At 36.8% G+C, this 22,861-nt stretch overlaps 1 protein-coding gene across 2 annotated transcripts in view; it reads right to left on the bottom strand.

Moving 5' to 3' along the window:
- Positions 1 to 970: 970 nt before the first annotated feature.
- The window catches only part of COL25A1 (collagen type XXV alpha 1 chain), a 519,759-nt gene continuing 497,868 nt past the window's right edge, over positions 971 to 22,861 (bottom strand). The window contains exons 33-38 of one of the 2 annotated variants that reach the window (XM_010379093.2): positions 19,537 to 19,590; positions 17,599 to 17,625; positions 16,569 to 16,622; positions 11,636 to 11,713; positions 9,790 to 9,828; positions 971 to 6,184 (exon numbers count right to left, since the gene is read on the bottom strand). In XM_010379093.2, coding sequence (XP_010377395.1) covers positions 6,182 to 6,184; positions 9,790 to 9,828; positions 11,636 to 11,713; positions 16,569 to 16,622; positions 17,599 to 17,625; positions 19,537 to 19,590 — 255 coding nt within the window. In that variant the 3' untranslated portion in view covers positions 971 to 6,181. Of the gene's footprint in view, positions 6,185 to 9,789; positions 9,829 to 11,635; positions 11,714 to 16,272; positions 16,623 to 17,598; positions 17,626 to 19,536; positions 19,591 to 22,861 lie in introns of those variants that run through there. The other variant, XM_010379094.2, reaches the window with a different exon arrangement.

The following is a 22,861-nucleotide window of genomic DNA, read 5'->3' on the forward strand; positions in this document are numbered from 1 at the left end:
TGAGCATTGGGAAGTACTCTTTTATTTGGGACTTGTAAATAATTGGTGTCTTTGGATGCGTTTATTCATTAAATATTTTATATATATATATATATATTTTATTTTTTGAGAGTGAGTCTCGCTCTATCCCCTAGGCTGGAGTACAGTGGCACGATATGGGCTCACTGCAACCTTCACCTCCCGGGTTCAAGTGATTCTCCTGCCTCAGCCTCTTGAGTAGCTGGGATTACAGGTGCCTGCCACCATGCTCGGCTAATTTTTTGTATTTTCGGTAGAGACGGGTTTCACCATGTTGTCCAGGATGGTCTTGATCTCCTGATCTCGTGATCCACCCACCTCAGCCTCCCAAAGTGCTGGGATTACAGATGTGAGTCACTGCACCCAGCCCATTAAATACTTAAGTGACTATCATGAGCTACAATCTAATCATATACTGATGACCAATTTGATGGGAGGATGGTAAGAGGCAACTAAATGTAAGATAACTTAATTAATCAAGATGGGAAACAGTGGAGGAAAATTAGGAGGGGAGGCCGGGTGCAGTGGCACATGCCTGTAATCCCAGGACTTTGGGAGGCTGAGGCAGGTGGATCATGAGGTCAGGAGTTTGGGAACAGCCTGACCAACATGGTGAATCCTCGTCTCTACTAAAAATACAAAAATTAGCCAGGTCTGGTGGTGGGCACATGTAGTCCCAGCTACTCAGGAGGCTGAGGCAGGAGAATCGCTTGAACTCAGGAGGCGGAGCTTGAAGTGAGCCGAGATCGGTCCACTGCACTCCAGCCTGGGTGACACAGTGAGACTCCATCTCAAAAAACAAGAACAAAATCAAAAACCAGAAAGTTCTAGTTTTAGAAAATCCCTATAGCTAGGTATGTGCACCAGGTTAAATGATGGGGTTACAATATTGTAGAAGAGTAGAATAAAATTCTTTATGAATAATGTTTAAATCAAAGAAAAGAGGCCAAGGTTTTCATGAACATCAATAAAGCTTTATAACAATACAATTCATTATCATTGTTTGGATTAATATTGTAATAATTACACACTTTTTACATTATGAAAATAAGTCATAAATAGTGTAAAAATAATTCTGAAGATCAACTTCTCACAAACTAGGAACCCTGAAAACAAATTTAAAAAGCAAATAAAAACAAATTGGAAACTGAACACAATGCAATTATCTCCAAACCACAAATCAAAAATCTTATGCATCTTTTGATACAGTAATGTCAGCTGGAGAAAGTACAATGAAATTAAAGTAAAAATTGAACAGGGAGAATTCAATCTTTCAATTATTTACACTACTGAGATAAACAGATTTGTGCCATATTTACAGTGATAAGACACAACACATTCTTAGAATAATCAATTATATGAGACTGGCCCACAAAGATTTAAAAAAATATGCAGTGTAATGCTTGCCAAAATATTTTTTTTTACATATTTCACTTATTTTGTATTTATGTGAGTTTTTGGCAATATAAAAATAGCTGCACATAGAGATGAACTTTAAAATGTAAAAAGTACAAATAAAAATATAATATTTTCTAAAGAAAAATCAGATACATACATCTTTTAAAAATGTTAAGTTGAATGAAACATTTACAACAGTATAAAGAATACTCACATAAATGTCAACAGTATGTAAGACATTCTTTTGTGAATCCAAATCATTAATATTTCTGAGATAGGTGAGAATATCAACTACATTTTGAGAAATGTGGTACTTTCTTTGTTAAGTTGTTAATAAATCACGCATAACTGTTTAGGTTGAAAAAAATCTTCCTATTCCCAAAAGGACAGTTCTTTCAATAAGCAGCACAGGCAATTTTATACATTTAAATATTTTGAAATGAAAAAAGTCATTAAAGTGTTTATTAGTATGGGGTTAGCAAAAACCAAACTCCACTAAAAATTTAAGTTAGAGGAGTGTCCCTGATGTGTCAACTTTATGTTGGCAACAAATCTAGCCAATATAAAGATATCCCAATAAAAATGGGAAGAAATAGGGACTGACAGTCCTTCTAGTCTAAAACAATTTAGCATAATCATAATTGGTCAAGCTTGTTAATTCCACTAGGGAGGTATGATTTTAATAACCAGAATCACAATAACAGTCAGATTGTTCTTATTATTTTTAGAAAGATAAGATAGGGTTCCTAAGGACTTAACTTCCAAGAGATAACAGGAGCTTTTGTTTTTACAAATTAGAAAATCCTATTTTTTGTAGTGCGAAGTATTATATAATTTGATTATTAGGAAATAAGAAAAAACAAGATTTCAAATATTAGCATCTGTATGTTGCTTATGATCACTTATTAGAAGATGTTAAAACACCACCAAAGTATAGCCCAATTCTGGGTAAGACAATATATAGTGGGGAAAGAAAGGATAACAAATTATGTTAAGTTTTCATGCTTTGATAGTAACATTAAAAAAAATAAACCTTGGAAATTAAGCACATTTCCTAAGTGATAAAAATACAACATATCAAAGACAATTTTTCCATTGGTACTGACATGCTGATTCGACAGTTTTCTAAACTAGCATATATATCTGTCTATATAGCTAGATAGACAAAGGACATGTAGTATAAACTACTTGATGTGTAAGTTCTTGCTGTCCCATCAGAACATCGTATGCACAGAATGTCAATTTAAAAACAAGACCTTTCTTCTAGTAGGAATTAAAGATATTTTAATGTCCTCTATAAAATCACATGAGAAAAAAAAAAGTCCTCCAAGACTGCTTTTACTAATGAAAAACAAAAACTGAAAGAAAAAATTAGGTATATTTGTGCACTAAGTACTCTATAAGGTGTGTGCAGACTTCTCTAATGCTAGTTTTGTCATGTTTCATCAAATCATATAAACTAAAAGATGAGTGAATGAAAAAGATGAGACATATGAAAGTAGATAAAGGCATATGATGTATGAAATGACTATGAAATAGGAGGATCCATGATCCGAGTAAACACACATCATCTATCTATAGGTACACTGTTTTGTTTTACATTAAGAAAGCCTGGTCATTGGACCATAATTACAGCAAATTCATGAACTTTAAAAATCAGATCACACACTAATGATTTAGGAATGCTATTAAGCAGGGAAATAAAATTATCCATAGTAGTTGCATTGTCCATAGAGAAAAAGGAAAAGAAATACATTAGCACCAAACAACATACATGAAAAACAATTTTAAATCTAAAACACATATCAATTTGCCATCCTTTAATGTTTTATCAGAAATAGAAACTGACCTTGCCTTATTTCCAATGTGTCTTTCATGTATATTTTCTCAACCCTCTATCCAATAACATACATTAAAGAAATCTTTAAGGAAAGTATATTATCTATCAACACATATCAACAAACACAATTCTTTCATTCATTTAGAAATTATTTAAGAATTCTCTATATTGATGACAAAATGGATGCTTGAAAACATTGTAGTAACCAAAAGTTAAAGATTATCCATTATGGTTAAGACCTAGCAATTCCACTGAACAAGGAGGAGTATCGTCATCCCTTTGTTTTTCCCAAGGAAATAAATGTAATGGAAGTTTATAACCTCATTTAATCATGAAATAAGTCGATGTTGTGAAATCAGTTATAGAGCAAAAACTCAATATACACACAGGACAGAACAGTATTCTTTGAAGGGCTGTATTTCAAAACAAATTTTTTGTACATAAAGTGTTTTTCTTTTGATGTTGAGGTATCATCTCCTGAAGCTGTGCAAGTTTTAAATAGTGATCCATCTCAATCCACCTCTTTCTACTAGAGAAGCAGAAAAACAAGATAGAAGGGAAAAAAATACAGCCACTGGACACTGTAGTTTGTTTTCCTGAAGAGAATGTCATTCCACCCACTTCAGTTCATTTTTCCAAACCATTTAAGACAAATTGTGTCAGACATTGAGCAATACCTTATCCTAACACCATGCCATACAAGAAATTGTTAGAAAATGCCCTCCATTGTTTTCAAAATGCTAAACTGGCTTAGGGGTGTGGAATGTTACCCAGAAATGTTACCAATTAGACTGATATATAATAGTTTAAACATCTTTCAACTTTAAAAATGTAATAGAAAAAAAAAGAAGATGCCATTTTGCATGACCGTCATTTGGTTACATAACATAAATGAGGCCATGAGAATTTTAGGTTTCTTGTCTTATGGTTATATCTTAACTATAAGCCAATGATGAGTTAATTTCTCTTCTGGTGGTGACACCTATGCGTGAAACTAGAAATCTTCCCAGAAGACGGCATCGAGTCAGGAGAGAAATTAAATTCTCTAATGGGCTGAAAAGGTGCCTACTCCTCATTGATAATGTTTCTTTTAATGTAACACTTCCACTTAGAATAAGCCATTTCAAAACATGCTACCAACTCTTTACTGTGCAAAGAAATGTTCCGTCTAATACGGTTAGGTAAAGTTTGAGCAAGTAGATGAAAAATACTCTATGGCAACTATATTTCACAGCTTTCTGAGATCTTAGATTTGGTCTGTGGATATGAGGATAAGACAAACATTTAGAAATGTTAAAAGGAGAAAGAAATCTAAATATAGACAAAACTTAAAACCATAAAAACAGAAATTAATATTATCAAATGTGACAAAAGCTTGGCTTTATATTAACTGATAATCTCCATGTACGTTACATTCATCATGTAAAGAAAGTCAAAACATACTTAAAAATGTGTAACTTTCATGCTTTACAATGATTAGACTGAAAGTGGAGCTTATTTTGTACTCTATCCAATTACCCAAAACAAGAGAGAAGTTAGTAAAAGGTCATTTTGACCGTTGGAGCCAAATTATTATGATTTGAAGACTTCTTAAAAAAATTGTTCAAAACATATGTGACAAAAACTGAAATGAGTATTTTTTCAATATTCCTGGGACTAAAGAAAGAAAAAGGAAAAAGCATTAAAAAGAATGAAAAATACCTTTCTGTTTCTCAAACTTTGTAGGAAATGTTTGACATGGGTTGGATCTTTGGAGGAAGGAAAGCTCTCACAACTTTGGCACAGATGTCCCAGTAAGCGCTCCTACACCGTCGGGAAAGGTGATTTTGGCTGATCCCTTCTCAGAACATATTATTTCTTCAGCAACCCAAGTTTTGGTGGGATGCACATCCCTGTTTCCTCAGGGACAAGGGCTCCCATTCCAAGAATCTCCTATTCCAAAAGAAGCGCTGTGCCTCTGTCATTTTTAAAAGCACCCATATTAACACTTGCTGAAATTCAGTTTATTTATATATATTTTTTAAGTCTGTGGTTCTGCATGTTTGCATTTGTAAACCTCTTTCCTACTTGGTCACACGAGAGACAGTGCTGGAGGCTGAATCGGCCCTCTTCCCGTGTCTTCACTGCCGAGGGCAGCCCAAGGAAAACTGGCGGCAGCAACAGGCTCAACCCCTTCGTATTTCAACCAAAGTGGCCATGTGAGCCCACAATACTGGAAGCTGTAGATCTGCAGTCAGGACTGCAACTCCCTCAAAATACAAGACAAATTGTGTGTGTGCTCTCCACCACCTTATCTCTTTTTGGCAATAAGCCATGGTGTAACCCCCTTAAGATGACAAAAGGAATAAAAGCTCAGATGTAATCAAAGGACTCGTGATCAGCATGCTAGCATCTGAAGTTGCACAGCAAGCAGGTTTGGCACACAGTCATGCTTTTTTAGTCAGTTTCAATGGGTAGTGTAGGTATGAGTCAATGCCAACATGAAAGGTGAATAGGAATGTGATAATCAACTCTAAAATCAGTCAGTATAGTACATTTTCATAGCTTTGAGCCCATATTTGGTCACCATTTCATGTAAACTATTTCATGGCACTTTTTGTCCATGCAATTAGCAAACCCAAAGAAGGAAAATAGCTAGTACAATCAATCATTATCTACCACTGATTTGTCCATATAAATACGTATCTTCACATAAGATAAAGAGATACTGATCTATATTTTTTGCAGGCTTCTCACTGATTTCACAAATTGCCCAATTTCAGATGTAAGTGGAGTAAAAATGGACATGTATACTATTGCCAGCAGGAAGAAGCAGCCCTATGTAAACATATCTCAGACTTGTAAAATCTGCAATTCAGTTTTCAACTATAAATATTAAAAGAGGACCATTATATACACAACTTCATGCTTGAAAGGTTAGATTCATCACTGCAGAAAAAGACAACAAAAAGATAAATATGTGGAATTAGTAGTCTTGAATTAAAATTTTAAATCAATATTTATTTTAAGAAAACTGGTAGAACCTTGAATAGAGTCTATAAGCCAACTGACTGGCTACCAATGAGCCAATTGATTATCTGATATGTGTGCTATATATTACTTTCTAAACTCCAAGATGTCACGGCAATTTCCATCTGAGGTTCATTCCACATTTTTCCTTTGCCACTGAGAATTTTAGGGTGAGTGTTTTGCTCAGTAACTGTTCTGGGAAAGCAGAAAATTAGGATGTTTATCACATATGTACCATAATTAAATTAAATTCTATATTTGTAAGCTACATAATCTTCTGCAAGCATTATAGTACAACTGTGGAAAGGGCTGAGGACTGACCTTGATAATGTTGTTTACTTCGCCAACACCTGACTCTAATCCTCTATTCTTCAGTTCTTGGTTCCTCCTTCCTTTTGCAAGCCTTGCCCACTGTGAATGTTATGCAAGGTAGACCTGCCTGTTGTCAGGCCTTCAATCTGTATTACAGGTTCCATTGTAACCTAAGGCACCACAGATTTCTGGTTTCTCACCTTTCTCTCATAGCAGTCATAATTACTAAGGTTTTCCTAGAACTGCATTAAGTCAGAGGTCTGAGGAACAGAGGTCTTTGAGATACACACTTACAAAGCAGATCTTAGAGACATCCTTGACATTTACTCAAAGAAAAATCAGTAAGTAGAATGTACAGACAAGGAGAATAACAGAGGTCTCTTCATTCACCCTCCACAATGCATGGAGTCATCTTTAAGTTTATTTACCAACATTTGCTTTTCTCTATTCAAGGAAAATAGATGCTCTACTAGGTGTGCTTTGGAGGCTGCTTTCTAATCTTCAGAGATGGAGTTCACTCAATATTCTTGCCTGTCATGCCAATGCCAAAAATGTGTCTATAGGAAGCACTCCTTTTTCCAAACCCTCACTTATCTCTCTTAACTCTTCCTGTGTTGGTAAATTTAGAAAACGGAACTATATCTAGAAAGAAAACTAATTTAAACGAAGATGAAATAGTTTTGCATGTATAAATCATTGAGAGGAGCATAACCAAGAGGAGGTGGTAATCAGTGATTTATATGACTGCCACAATTTGAATTTTAAGTCAAGTAAACATTTGCCACTGTGCCCTACAGCCTAATAAACACAGCAGTGTTCAAAAGGGTGATAACACCCAAAATAGGACTCACTAAAAGCAATCCGCTGACCTTATTTTAAAAATATAATTTTAAAAGTAATTTTATTTGACTATTTTATATCACAGCTAAGTTGACCACATAAGAAATTTGAGAACGTTTTCATTTTCTAATTGTTTCTTTCCTTTCTGGGGATGGGTGGGAGAGGTTGATCAGAATGATTTGCATTTGTGTGTGTTGGGTGGGTGTGGTAAACAATACAAAAGTTTCATAATTCTTTTTTTTTCATAATTCTTATTCTTTATATAAGAAGATGTTAGATTCATAAGATCTTTAATCTTCTGTAGCATATAGTGTCTATTCTGTGGAAAAATATGTATTTAAAAGGAAAATTTCTGATTTTCTAATAGTATTCATATTACTACCAGCTTTGGCCATTTCATGAACCAAAAAGATGATGAGTTCTTTGTTGCCATTTAAGGGTATAAACCCCTTTAAAAAGGCAGCGATTCAGAGGTGACTAAGAACGATTGTGAACCTAAGTTCTGAGTGGTGTCAGAAGGCTGGATAAAGCAAGCCTACTGCATCTCCTCTATATGAAATGTGCTAATGGTTGCTTTAAAAAATCATTACACTATTAGATTACAGGGCAAAGGTTAGAGAGTAAGTGGTAATTTCAGCTCAAGATGGTATTAAAAATTCTGTGAACGGGGGTTATGATAGGGGAGAGATAGTTTTCTCAGGTGAAGAAGAACATGATGATAGGTCCATTTTCATGAGACCCACTTGACCCTGTATGTGATCAAGCTAATTATCTGACAGGCTGAAAACGGAGTATAGGAAGCTACTAAATAAATGACGCTACTGAGAGAGGTTTTACTTTCTCTGGTCAAGTAGGTGAAACTGATTAAGAAAGAGAGTGAGGGCCGGGTGCGGTGGCTCAAGCCTGTAATCCCAGCACTTTGGGAGGCCGAGACGGGTGGATCACGAGGTCAGGAGATCGAGACCATCCTGGCTAACACGGTGAAACCTCGTCTCTACTAAAAAATACAAAAAAAAAAAAAACAAAAAAACTAGCCGGGCGAGGTGGCGAGCGCCTGTAGTCCAAGCTACTTGGGAGGCTGAGGCAGGAGAATGGCGTGAACCCGGGGGGGCGGAGCTTGCAGTGAGCTGAGATCCGGCCACTGCACTCCAGCCTGGGTGACAGAGCAAGACTCTGTCTCAAAAAAAAAAAAAAAAAAAAAAAAAAAAGAGAGAGAGAGAGTGAGTTATTCAGGATTTTCTCACCCATGGAGTTGCTAAGGTAAGATGCAAATAAGAGAGTCAGGTTTCCCATCTTTCTGCATTGCTACATAGTTTTGCTATAATGTTGCTAATGAAGCATGCCTGTCCAAAATTACTAAAGAAGCCACAAGGTGCTGGAGAAAAAACTTTCAAAATGATTGAAGCATCTTGTGCATTTCCTCAGCTAATTTTTACATGCTTGGAATGCTTTTATCCTTCAGTAGCATGTGCACAGCCTTTATAATTAGATCTTCACCATTATTGTATAAAGGTTTGGTATTCTCTGAATAGCACAGCTCATTCGGATGATCTCTTCCCTGCTTACAGTTTCACTGTTGCTTTCTATTGTCTCTCTCTCCCTCTCCTAGGTGTGTTACACACTAGTTCTGTGCTCTTGGAAGGTCCTTGACCTCTCTGAATTTGTTCCTTCATCTGCATCACTGAGGGTAATAAGACTTTATGGGGTCATTGTATGGATTAAATGAAATTCTCTATATGAAAAGGCTTATCATACAGCCTTTGCACATAGAAGGTTCTCTATAAAGAATAAACTCCATTCCTCACTGAATACACACACAGTGACTACGGGCAGTCATATGAAGAGGCTAGAATAAACTGATTCATAAAGGACACCACTTAAATTTAATTCAGTTTCTCCTACATAACTCAAGACATCATTAAACAAATGATGCTTATATTTTTCTGCTTTCTCAGCTCTGTGACTATATTGACAGGGTTCTACCATGTATTAGCATGTTTGTGTAAGTAAGTATAAATAGAAGAAGAATCACAATTGAGAATAGGTTTAAACATTAGGAAGACAAAAATTTTGAGAGACAAGTAAAACGTATCAGGGTGCACTGTCCCTTTCTATTCCAAAGAAAATATTAGATAGGGAAGGTTCCAAATTGCAATGTTTGCTAAGAATTGCGTTAGCTGATCAGTTTAGGAAGAAATCAGCAGTACATATACTGATCAAAAGATATTCTGGAGATGAAATCTTTTGCTTTTTAATATCCAAACAACTCTTTGCAATGTCACATCCAAAGGTCTGTTCTGAATGGAAAAGGCTAGTGCAGGTTAAGAGAAAGGGAGAGTGCTTCTTTTGAGAAATTATTCAGTAAAGCCTACCTTTTGCCAACAGCCAGGCATGGGTAAGCCATCTGGCCCCTGTTTTAAAGAGAAGAAAAAGAATTCCTCAGGCTCCATAAGAGTGATTAAACTTCATAATTCACATGCTCAGAGGCTTAAAAATAAATTTCTACCCATTAGTGGCTTTGGTCATGGGCATCTCTTACTGATTAGCAACTCCCAATATATTACCCAGTGTTAGGTAAAATAAAGAAAATTCAAATGTTTTCCAGAGTGAGTACACATTTTGAAAACATATAAAGTATAGAAAATGTTACGCCTAATTTTGAAAAAGCAATTTACAAAGCATAGTGCTCTATTCATATCTATATTTTCAGATAATCTATACTCTTAATTTCATTAAAACAGGTCTTGCTGGTATCTCTATTAAGTAAACCGAAATAATTTATCTTCCTGGTCACTATTAGACTATGGCGGAATTCATGATAATGATGAATAATCAATGATAAACCATTTCTATCTGAAGTTTATAGCTCTTCACATGCCAGTATTTTTCACTTTTCTATATTGAAAGTAAATACAGTAGAACATACTCAAATGAATTAGAAGACAAGCAGCCTATCTATATTTTTATGATAAAATATTATCTAGAACATTCATCAATTTCTCTATTTAAATTATTCAGAAGTTAACAAATTCTGAATAAAATAAGAGGTTCCCAAGTGTTGCAAAATGTATTTTAAAGTGTATGCATTCTTCAGATACAAATGATATAAATAAGGCAGGAAGAGTTGGTACATCAAGAGGCCATGCTTCTACTTTTCCCCCAACAAAATGATCATAAAATATGATTTATCATCAATACCAAGCAAAGAACTAGGAACTTCATATTGAGATTTTCTAACTATAATCACTGACTGCTTAATTTTTAAAAATATAAATACAATCTCTTAAAGAGAAATATAAATTTATCTTTAAAGAATCATGCTTATACCTGAAGAATAATATAAGAACATGCAGACCAGTATAACCATCAATGCAAACATAAAAATTTTTACTTATACCTCAGAAAATATGAATATACTTTCATTTTAAATGTAAAAAAAAAAGAACACTTTTGAAAAGCTTCATAAAATATTTGGGAAAAACTGGTAATGCCAGATTGGTACAAGGAGAAGGTTCAACCAGCAGAATTTTAGATTTTAGTATCAGGAGGATTTTGAGTTCATGCCAATGGAGATAAGGGAGTTTGGTCTACTTTAGGAAAGTGAGTTTCAAAAGGAGAGACCATTAAATTGAAAAGGTTATGTGACAAAGAAGAGGGTTGGGGCTGCAGACTCTTATCATCTTTAGAAGCTCAGAGAAGTTTGGTCCTCTTCTCTGTGGTCTCTTAAAGCATTCTCTTGAATTGGTTAACGCTTGACAACAGAAGCTGAATTCCGTAGGTTGGGCCTTATTTACAGCCTGATAGAAGTATAGCGAAAAAGTCAGAAATACCTTTATTTGTTTTAGAGAAAAAGAAAAAAAGTCAAACTTAGGTGGAAAACCAAAAGCTATGGTCTAGCAGTGTCTTTGCATCAAATATTTTCATATAATTTTTCTGTAATCTTTAAATATTTATGGAAAAAATTAATATTCCAAAGAACACAAAAAAGGTGGTCATGTCAGTTGTGAGAACAACATCAGGAGATTAATTTGCATTCACTGATAGAAATGCATGCTTGCTCTCTGACTCTGCAGAGTGGCAGAAGGAGCCTGTTCATGCACATGCATGTAGTGTGTTTATCATGTAAAGCTTGCCCAGAAAGCACCACTTTACACTGATAGAGATGAACATGTAATAAAGGAACTGCATGCAGGGTGGTAGGAAAGAGAAATACTGTACCAATTGGCAAGGGGCATCCAGCCCATCCAGGCCAGGCTGGCCTGGCTCCCCTTTTTCCCCCTTAACGCCACGGAATCCCTGTTTGTAAAGATTAACTGATAATGTTACTAACACAAGAAATCACTTAAGCACAAATTCTGCAAAAGAAGTAACTACAACAGCAAAAGGCTGGGAGAGGAGCAACTCTGAAGAGAACAGTAACATCCAGTGAAGTTGGACAAAGTAAAATGGAGGGAGACATATTCCTACAACAGGGGCTTGTCTGAAAACAGTGGCCTTCTCTTTTGAGGGGTATGGAATATGGCTGGTTCCTTTCGGATCTTACATTCAGGTTCCAGTTGTGCCGTGATATTTGGGGATTAAGAAACCAGGCAGAGCTAGTGGCCAGAGACAAGACGTGGAACATATCAGGATAACTGTGATAAATGTTTCTGGGTATCTTGAAGTCCGTGTTAAATGACCCCAATCAGAAACCCTCCTGTTACAGATCCCTCCAGCTTGCTCTTCTCCCATCTGATCCTCTCACACAAACATCTGGAAACAGTTCCAGGAGTCAGACATACCAACGGGCAGGGTGCATCTAATCCAGGAGCACCCTGTTCTCCTTTCTCCCCTTTAGGGCCCTTTTTGCCTTTCTTTCCCTTTTCCCCCTGTGGATACAAGGGTTTAAATAAAAGACAAATTTTACTTGGGGGGAAATAATGGTAATTCAAAAGATGGTTTAGGTAAGAAAATTCTGGAAGGGCATTTACCACTGTTTTCTGATTTAGGTAAGGCATGATATTATAAAAGCTAACTTACACTTTCAGAGTGACAATGGATTCTGGGCAGGGGCATGTGGGATTTTATTTAAGGTACTCAACAAGACAGAAGGAGGCTTAAAAGCTGATACATCAGAAGTGCTAACTTAGACCACAATGTCACAGTCATGAATTAGATGTCTGAGTCACAGATCCTGTGAGGATGACAGGTACCAAAAGCATTGAAGCCAGTCAGTGGCAGATGAAGTTCAGGGAAATAAGGGATACTTCACTCAATTTTCAATACCTGTCACCTTTCTTTTTTCTAATCCTGTAACAGATGAAAGCTGCATTGAACCAGAGGAAAAGGAAAGAATGTTAACAGTGTCTATTTCTTTGAAATGTATCCAACTTTATGATTGATATTACTTGTGTAACTCTCATTCAAAAATATTCAATGTCTTAAAATATGCTTCTATTTCTTTAAATATTTTTTATATCCTTTTGTTACAGCAAAACATTTTTTTTAAAAGAAACTAAAAGCAAATACTTTCCTTATTAAGTCAGGTAAACAAATGTTAAAAGTGCTAATACTTTGCAGCAATGCCAACTGGAGAAACAGACTTATTTATAAACCTAGGGATCTTCTTTAATTCACTCTCTTACTGATCTCATGCCATGTATTTACAATGGTAAATGAATTTCCAGCTTACTCACAATGTGACAAAAGCCAAAAAAAAAAAAAAAAAAAAAAAAAAAATCTGTTCAGGAGAGGAAAAGCAGCTTGGACTCAGTAAAAATGAGGTAGCCAGGATAATTACATAGTGGGAATGTAGCTATGGAAATTAGTATTTAGGAATAAAGGTAAAGGTTGTGGGAAATCTGCATGGATCATAGGGCCAGAGGAATTAAGGAAAGGAGGCAAAAGGAGGAGAAGGAAGGAATGCACCTCAGCTGTTTTATATTAACATCAATATCTCTGCATATTTATAGACAGGGAGTTAGTGTCATGCAGAATTCAAAATACAATACATACTTAAATAATTGTATTCATTCTGCAATCAGGATGGGAGTTACAATAAAACTGAATAATCTCTGAAGCAAAGCAACATGAATATTGAAAGGTGAAAAGAGATACACATAACAGAAATATACGAGATGTGCATTCAAATTAATACATTCATTCTGACAGCATGAACAAAAGCTCTTCATTTATCTCCTGTGTGCCAAAAAGATTGCATCAGAAGGCTCAGAATCAAAAACACTTGGATTTCTTGAATATCGGGCAAAGAGAAATTCTCTGTGGCTTAGTTGATCATGATCAAAGACAATGATGACCCCAGAAGCCAGGGTGAAACGAGAGCAGTTGTGATAGGAAATAAGATGGGAGGAACATTCAGGAGTAAGTTGGTCACTCACTGAAGATGGATCAACATCCTTCCTTAACAAATCACTTCAGTACCATGACATAAAACTGATGTAAACTCATTTGGGTGAGCTCCTCCCTCCCAGAGGGCAGTGGACTCTTCTTCACATAGGTGTGTCTGAGACTGGGTGTGTTGGGTATTATTACTTTGGAATTCAATTCGTTATTTGATTGGTAAATCAACTCAGATTAACCACTCAACAGAAAAATGTTGTCATATGAATGTTACTATGCCAGACTATAGGAATCATTTTTCAGTAATATTTTAGTGAGCCTCAAGCTTTATGGAAAAGAAACACTACAGTATGAAGAATAACGTGCCAATGTTATTATTAGTCAGCATTGTTTTGTAGTATGTACTGATTCCCCATGCAATACAAAACCATGTCATTGTGGGTATGAGTACATGAAAGTTCTTGATAACTTTTATTTCCCATGTCAAATAATCATATATATGAATTATTCTCATTTAGAATCAATTTTTGTAAATTTAAAACTTCTAATCATGGAAGCCGAACATGGAAATATTTTGTATGGGTGATTAACATTATTCTGAGGATCAAATTTCTAGCTTTTATGCTTTCCTATGCTGGTAATTTCTTTCTCGTAAACATGAGTATCCTCCTAATGGTAATTTTTTTTTTTTTTTTGAGACAGGGTCTCACTCTTGTTGCCCAGGCTGGAGTGCAATGGTGTGATCTTGGCTCACTGCAACCTCCGCCTCCGGGGTTCAAGCGATTCTCCTGCCTCAGCCTCCCAACTAGCTGGGATTATAGGCGCCCACCACCACCCCCAGCTAATTTTTGTATTTTTAGTAGAGACGGGGTTTCGTCACGTTGGCCAGGCTGGTCTCAAACTGCTGACCTCAAGTGATCCACCCGTCTCAGCCTCCTAAAGTGTTGGGATTACAGGCGTGAACCACCGTGCCCAGTGGTAATATGTTTTTGCGTGATTAAAATTTTAGACTCATATAACCCATTAGGTAAATATAAAATGCATATATATACGTTTTTGAGTTTTTTTAGAGACAGAGTTTTGTTCTGTCACCCAGGCTAAAGTACAGTGGTGTGAGCATAGCTCACTGCAGCCTCAAACTCTTGAGTTCAAGTGATCTTCCCACCTCAGCCTCTGGAGTAGCTGGGACTACAGGTACATGCCACCATGCCCCACCATATTTTTTTATTTTTTAGTAGAGCTGGGAGTCTCGCTAGAGATGGGTTGCCCAGGCTAGTGTTAAACTCTATGCTTTAAGCAGTTCTCCTACCTTGGACTCTCAAAGCACTGGGATTATAGGCATGAACCACTGCACCCAGCCACATATCATCTTTAAAACACACTCATCTTGGGCTGAAAGCTTATATGCACAATTTATCTCAAAACACATATATTTTATAGTCAGAATTTATAATTCAGAATAAAAGAATTTTTTATACCTCAGTTTTCTTGTTTGTGAAGTGGGGAAAATAATGCCAACTTCGGGGGTTGTTATGAGGATTAAAAGACTTATCATATGTAAAGCCCTTGGGAAAGCACATAATGCTCAGTAAATGTGATGATACTGGTGATGAAGACAGGGCTTTCAGATAACCACTTACACGGGCTCTCTTACCAATGGGTGTGGGGAGAGTCTAAGCAATGCTTAAGGCCTAAAACTTACACCACAAGCTTAATAATCTTCTTTCTTTGACAACTCTCATTTAGCCTTGCTTGTCAACAGCTATGAAGGTCACTGTCCAAGAGACTTGATAGGGTTAAAGAGAGCGGGGACATAAATTAACCTGAGAAATAGAACAGGTTTAAATTTGTACTGTGAAATGTAGTTTCAGCCACTTTAAGATTTTCACTATTCTATTGAGGGATTCAGTTTTTGATGGCTTCTTTTGTTGTGTCCAGTGTAAAAAATTCTCCTTAGATCTACTGCCAGGTAAAAGACCCAAGCAAAATACTGAGAAAGGGGTGGTGGGGGAAGAGAGAGAGAGAGAGAGAGAAGGATGGAGGGAGGGAGGGAAGGAGAGAAAAGAAACAGAGGAGAGGAAAGGAGGGAAGGGAGGAGAAAAGAACAAAGGAGAAGAAAGGAAAAAATGGCTTTTAAAATCCATAATCCAAACTTTTCTTTTCAAGTCATAAAACCATATTGCCTAATATTGGCTCCTAAAGACCATAGAGCTGCTGGTTCTGAGATAGAACTTCAAAATCAACCTCATAAAATACACCAATATCTCTGTTTTAAAAATCCTTGTTGCTCTGAACCTGAAAGTGGCAAGTCCTAGTCCTGCGTAGTGAACTTACTGTAGTTTATCAGTCACACTGCTTCTCCTCTATTTTCAAATAAAAAATATCAAGGTACAAAACGTATCTCCATTTCTCTACTGGGAAGTAGTGAAGACAAGTGAGATGCTGGCTTTGCAGGGTTCAATGAGCTCTGCCAAATACCATTGCAGATTTGTGCCATTTAATTTTACTTTTTAAAATTTTTTTTTCAAAAATCCTTTACTTTTCAATAAATTGGTGTCAGGTGGTTGAAAAACTGTAGCTTGAATATCTGGGGATAATAATTTTTTCTTCTAGCCAGGCAGTGCCCTTACTCTGGCAGTACAGCCTTCTTCATTCCTCTCTGAAGACCTGATTCCTTAAATCAGGCATCAGTATGTTTTTGGAGCACAGGATGGAAAAAGATTAAGTGTCAAATGGAATCACACAAGCTGAACAGCAAAGCACACAGCAGGAGAAGAATCAAACAAGGTATATGCTGGGATGGAGAGGTCACCTTTTCTCCCTTTTCTCCTAGATCGCCCTTCTCACCCCGTGGACCAGGGAAGCCCTGTAAGATAAAAAGCAAACCAAAAAGATCTATTGGTGTAATAGTGGCAAAATCATCCAGAAACAAATATTTTAGGATTTTACATTTCTGAACTTAAATATAACACAAAACTTAAATATAATACAAAACAGTCTTAAGACTGGTGAGATAATAAAGCAGTGCTTAGAAATGTAAGTTTTCTAATGTCTCAATTATCTATACACAACAGGTTGCTTGCTTTTTCTTTTAAGAAATAGCAAGTAGAAAGAACACCAGGATACTAGTTTGAATTCTCGGAAGTTCACTGATTTGTGCAGATTTGGGCAAATCACTTACCTCTCTGCACTTTAGTCCCTTGACTGTAAAATGAGGTTAATGATATCCACCAGACAGCTGTTGTGAATGTTAAATGTGGTGATGCACTACAAAGTACCAGAATGATGCCTGCCCATAACAGGTGCTCATAAACAGTAACTACTATTTGTATTACTTTTGGTATTCTCATTATTCATGTAATACAGGATGAGCAGTGATTGTGTCTAGAGGCATTTGCTTTTGACATTCTCTATTTTCACAGAAACATATTAGCATAAGATATATAGGGACTAAATGCTAAAGGAAAAAAAATACTGCCTAACTGCTTTGAGAAAAAAACATATTATTCTGTAAGGATAGCATGTGAGAAGTATGTTGATTTTATATATATTTTTCATAAATAGGTCATGCTGATGTTAAGAGTACCCTCAACTTGGGAAAGTATTTTGAAGTGCCACTATCCACTACCAGTTATTAATTTTATACAAGATAATTGTGTTTTTTTTTTGCTTTTCTGTCTTATCTCATGCAAACACTACTGTATATTGCTGTTTACATGCACAGCAATATATGTTCTATGCATACCTATATGCACAGAAAATAAGTATTCTTTTTGTTATTGATGATGGAGACCATCAACATCTATTATAATAGGATGATGTTTATTGTACTTATTACTTACATCAAGACCAGGCTCTCCATCTTTCCCCTGCCAAAGAACCATAGTAGCTACATTAGTGTTTCTAAGTTTTATGAATAGATTATAGATTTATTTAAGGCTGTCTGAACATGCAACACTAGTACTAGAATAACTACTCCAGAAATGTGAAAAAGATTCTCATTTGGATTAGTGACTGTTAGTGTTGCAGTTAAGTGTCATGAAAATTTTATATGATATATTGGGTTAAATAGACTAATATTTTGCTGATGTTTAAGGCTTGGTAGCTAAGTTATCAGTCCAGGAGTTACATTAAAAGCAAAAATACTGTTTAGTTGATTAGTGACTGTTAGTGTTGAAGTTAAGGGTCATGAAAATTTTATATGATATATTGGGTTAAATAGACTAATATTCTGCTGGTGTTTAAACCTTGGTATCTAAGTTACCAGTCCAGGAGTTAAGTTAAAAGCAAAAATACCATTTAGTTGATTTAAAAACATACCAGCACTAATAGAGGATATGAATCAATGCTACTTTAATTTGATAACTTAGTAGTTAGCTCACAAATGAGTAAAGAATGTAGAAATACAGTTTTAATTTGGCTAGATGTGCACACCATGTACGAAGGGTGTGAAGATTGCAACTTAAAAACTGTTTTTAAGTAAGCTTTGTAAATGAATAATCCCCAAATATTTTTTTAAAAGTCGTAAGACTGTTAGGCAAGAATGATAAATTCACTCCCATGGTGCAGATTATCATGGTGATGACCCTATTGTGTCATAGTATGGATCCATCCAAAGTTCACGAGAGGCTACTTTGATTCCATCAATTAGATTTTGAAACCTATTTCAAAATCAGCATCTTTTTTTTTTTTTTTTTTAATTTAGCACTGAGGTAATCATGGACTATGTTTGTTATTTCAATTCATAAAAAGCATGTGGGAGATATGGAAAGGTTAAAACCCTTAATGCAACATATGCTTCTACTGTCGTCCTACCCTATCTTAATGAATCAATTATAAACATTCCCAAGATGATATTTTTAAAGCAAATCAGAAGTCTCAATATGAATTCTGTGTAATTAAGAATTTTCAGGCCAGGCGCAGTGTCTCATGCCTATAAATCGAGCACTTTGAGAGGCCGAGAAGGGCGGATCACTTGAGGTCAGGAGTTTCAGACCAGCCTGGCCAACATAATGAAACCCCATCTCTACTAAAAATACAAAAATTAGCAGGGCGTGGTGGCAGACATCTGTAATCCCAGCTACTCGGGAGGCTGAGGCAGGAGAATCGCTTGAACCCGGGAGGTGGAGGTCGCAGTGAGCCAAGATTGCGCCACTGCACTCCAGCCTGGCCAAAAGAGCAAGACTCCATTTCAAATAATAATAATAATAATAATAATAATTTTCAGAAGACAGAACACTATCAATGTTCTATGTTCTGAAGATCATTTGTCATCACAGTGATTTAGAAAGTCAGAAACATCAAGTCGTCATAAATATCAATGTAATTTGGGGAATACTTTTTACTAGCAAGAGTCATTTTAGTAGTCTATAGGAACAGATAAAGTCTGAAGAAGGCTGTTTTCAATGAAGCTTCCACAGCCATTTTTGGATCCAGTGACCTTCCAAGGAAGTACCAGTTATGAGTGTCCAGTCAGATGATGTAGGGAGGGCATCTTCTGACAGGATCCTGTTCTCGGGTTAATAGTTTATTCTAGAGACAGTCTCTGATCCTGTCAATCTCGTGAAGTGTCTGGATATGTGTCTGTACATGATGAGAGGGCGAGATACTGAATATGACCTATTTGTGAAGGACATGGAATTACTGGATTTATAGGTAATGAGTGGATTGCTGTTTCTTCTCTAACATTAGTCTGCCCCACAAGGGAAGGGTTAACCGTGTCAGTGACTGGTCATCTATGCATGCGGAAGGTGGGGATGTGCATGTGACCGGGAACTCACAGGCAGCCCATAGGGCCCTCTTGGTCCAGGCTCTCCCATAGCTCCTTTTTCACCCTAAAATGAAAAGTAGAAAGTTCAAATCATACACACACACACACACATTCACACACTTCCTCCCATGCCCTATGTCTAAAGCCTCTATTTCAAGGACCATTCTATGAAAATCTCAAAGATTTAGGCTCTTACAGAGTCACTGCCAGTGATACTTGGGAAGTAATCCACAGTAGCATCTTTTGCTAAATCACCTTTGAAAGAGGGGCAGCATAAGATTGCCGCTGGTCAGCTGTGCAAAAGCATTTGCATATCTCAGATGCCATACTTGGGTTTCTTTGGCATTAGTGTGAAGCATTTATTTGTTACTAATTATTTTGTTAGCACCTTTAAATGTAAGAATAAAGTGCCATTCTTTTTTGAGACAGGGTCTCCCTCTTTCATCCAGGCTGGAATATAGTGGTATGATCACGGCTCACTGAAACCTTAAACTACTGGGCCTGGGCGATCCTCCCACCTTGACCTCCTGAGTAGCTGGGACTACAGGCAAGCACCACTCTGCCCAGGTAGTTTTTAAATTATTTGTAGTGATGGAGGTCTTACTATATTGTCCAGGCTGGTCTTGAACTCTGGGGCCTCGAGCAATCCTCCCACCTTGGACTCCCAAAGTGTTGGGATTACAGGCTTGAACCACAGTGCCTGGCCTGAAATGCCTTTTATTCTATTAAAAAACAATCATTCAGGGAAGCCCTTCCTCGATTGCCCACTTCCTACCACCAGCTATATTTTATTTCACAGCCCTTAGACACCAGAAGATGCGTAAAGCTCGTGACCTGCTTATTCTCTGCTACCCTCACTAGAATACATACATGAAGGTTCTGGGGCCTCTAGCTTTGTTGTTCCCTATAGCATCCTCATAGCTTAGAATAGTGTTAGGCACATCAGGAAGTGTTTGTTGATTGAATGAGTCAAAGCAAATCTACATAATCATGTACACAGTTTGCTTCCTTTCTGAAAAAGAGGATTTGTGTATTTTTTATTTATTTTTTATTCTGAGACACGGTCTTGCTCTGTTGCCCAGGCTAGAGTATAGTGGCACAATCTCGGCTCACTGCAACCTCCACATCCTGGCTTCAAGCAATTCTCCTGCCTCAGCCTCCCAAGTAGCCGGGATTACAGGCACCTGTCACCACACCTGGCCAATTTTTGTATTTTTAGTAGAGACGGGGTTTCACCATGTTGGCCAGGCTGATCTGGAAGTCCTGACTTCAGGTGATCCGCCCACCTGAGCCTCCCAAAGTGCTGGGATTACAGAGGTAAGCCACCGTGCCTGGCCTGAAAAAAAAAGGGTTTAAAAACTTTCAACCCCTCTGAATGCTAGATAAGGTAGGTATATGTTATCTTCCTCACTTTCTCTCCAAGTGCCTATTTAAATAGAATAGCTTTCCCCATCTTACATGATATTCTTGAATGCTTATAAAGAATAAGTATTATTGGAGGTAATCTTGTGAATAGAATAATTGTGATGTTAAAGAAAGGGATGTTCTGTATTTCAAATGGTGTTTTCTGCTGCTGCCATCTCCAAATTGAAGTGTTTGTCAGTATTTAGTATGAAAACTTCAGGAGTAATGGTGATTTTATATGAGTAGCCAAACAGAAAATCTTATCTCCTTTTATCATACCCCTGAAGGAGTTTAAAGGTTAGCAAATCTTTTTTCTTGGCAAAACGCCAGGTTCAGCTGATAACAGTGCCTGCAGAGCTACCTGATATGCCTGTGTTTCTCCCGATTCCCATGTGAGCAAATTTCAGGTCCCTGTTGGCATTTTCTTTATCTAAATTTGAGGGGTCAGTGGAACTAATTAACACTGTCACCTACAGGCAATATGGTACAGGTGAGATTACTGAAAATAAATATGATAAAAGCTTGAACTTTTACTCATTATTACTTTATGGTTATTACTAAAGCAGAAGCAATTGCACTCAGCACAGTGGCCAGATTTTAAATGAAACATTAAACATTTTTTTAAGAAGGGAATTTTCTTAACTTGTTAAGAGACATCTATAAAAAATACCTACAGCATAGGACTTAAATAGTGAAATATCAAAAACAGTCCCTTTAAGAATGGAGCAAGGGACAGGTACAGTGGCTTATGTCTATAATACCAGCACTTTGGGAGTTCAAGGCAGGAGGATCATTTGAGGCCAGGAGTTTGAGACCAGCCTGGGGACCAAGGTAAGACCCTATCTCTAAAAAAACAACCAAAGTAACTAGTAAGATGTGTGTGTGTAAGTCTGTGTCTGTCTGTCTGTCTATCTATCTATCTATCTATCTATCTATCTATCTATCTAATCTATCTAATCTATCTGTGTGTGTGTGTGTGTGTGCACATGCACGCACATGTAGTGGGAGGTGAGGGTTTTAAGGAAAGATCCACATAAACTGGACTGTGTCTAGTCTGAAATAACTGAAACAACTCCACAGATTAGGATGGGTCTAATTGGAAAAATCTCCATAGATTATTTTGATATAACCATTCCCTTCTCCACTGAGAATCTTGGCTTGGTCTTATTCTTAAAACAAATATACTATGGCTTATTTGAATAAAGCTGTCACTAAAACAGGTGTCTGTGAAACTCCTCTTCCAGAACAGCCCACCCCCAATAATTACTTCAAGCTATTAACGACAATTCCATTTCTCTTGCCAGTGACTGCCTCAGAAGTGGACAGCTGACCCAGTGCTGGCAAATGAGGTGTCAGAGGCATCAGCCAGGAAGCTCTGGGGAAGCTTCCTCTCTGCTCAGGAAGAGACATGGGGGTAGTCTCTCTGTTCTCTGCTGGTGTCTCACCAGAGAGGATGCTTGGACCACTGTGCCCAGGTTGTCTATGGTCAGAAGACAAAGCCAGCATGTGGAAAAGGGCTCCCAAGCAAAACCTAGAGTCCTCCTTTGAATATTTTCTTATATAAAGTAATGTATTTCTTTATTGTGTAAGCCATTTTGAATTTGGGTTCTGTCACTTAGAGCCAAAAAGCATTCTAATGATTCCAGCTTGAAACCTTTTAGGAATGAAATATTAACACAGGGATTTGAATGTGCAACTCCTTTTCCTGGATTAAGCAATTCCAAAAGTATTTTTCAACCTCTCAAGCTTAATACACTTTATAGAGTTCCAAAGCCAAATGAAGAAATCAGCTAAGGTAGGGAGGATCAGGTGCTTGCAGAGTGGAATATTAATGCTGTCAGTCATACACTTGAAAATGTTTGAATAACATTGCCTGTCAAATGCATGGTTTCTTTTAGGTTGTTCTAATTTCATTTGGGTTCTTTAATTTG

This window comes from Rhinopithecus roxellana, chromosome 2 (assembly GCF_007565055.1).
Source record: "Rhinopithecus roxellana isolate Shanxi Qingling chromosome 2, ASM756505v1, whole genome shotgun sequence".
In the NCBI taxonomy this organism is placed as follows: Eukaryota; Metazoa; Chordata; class Mammalia; order Primates; family Cercopithecidae; genus Rhinopithecus; species Rhinopithecus roxellana.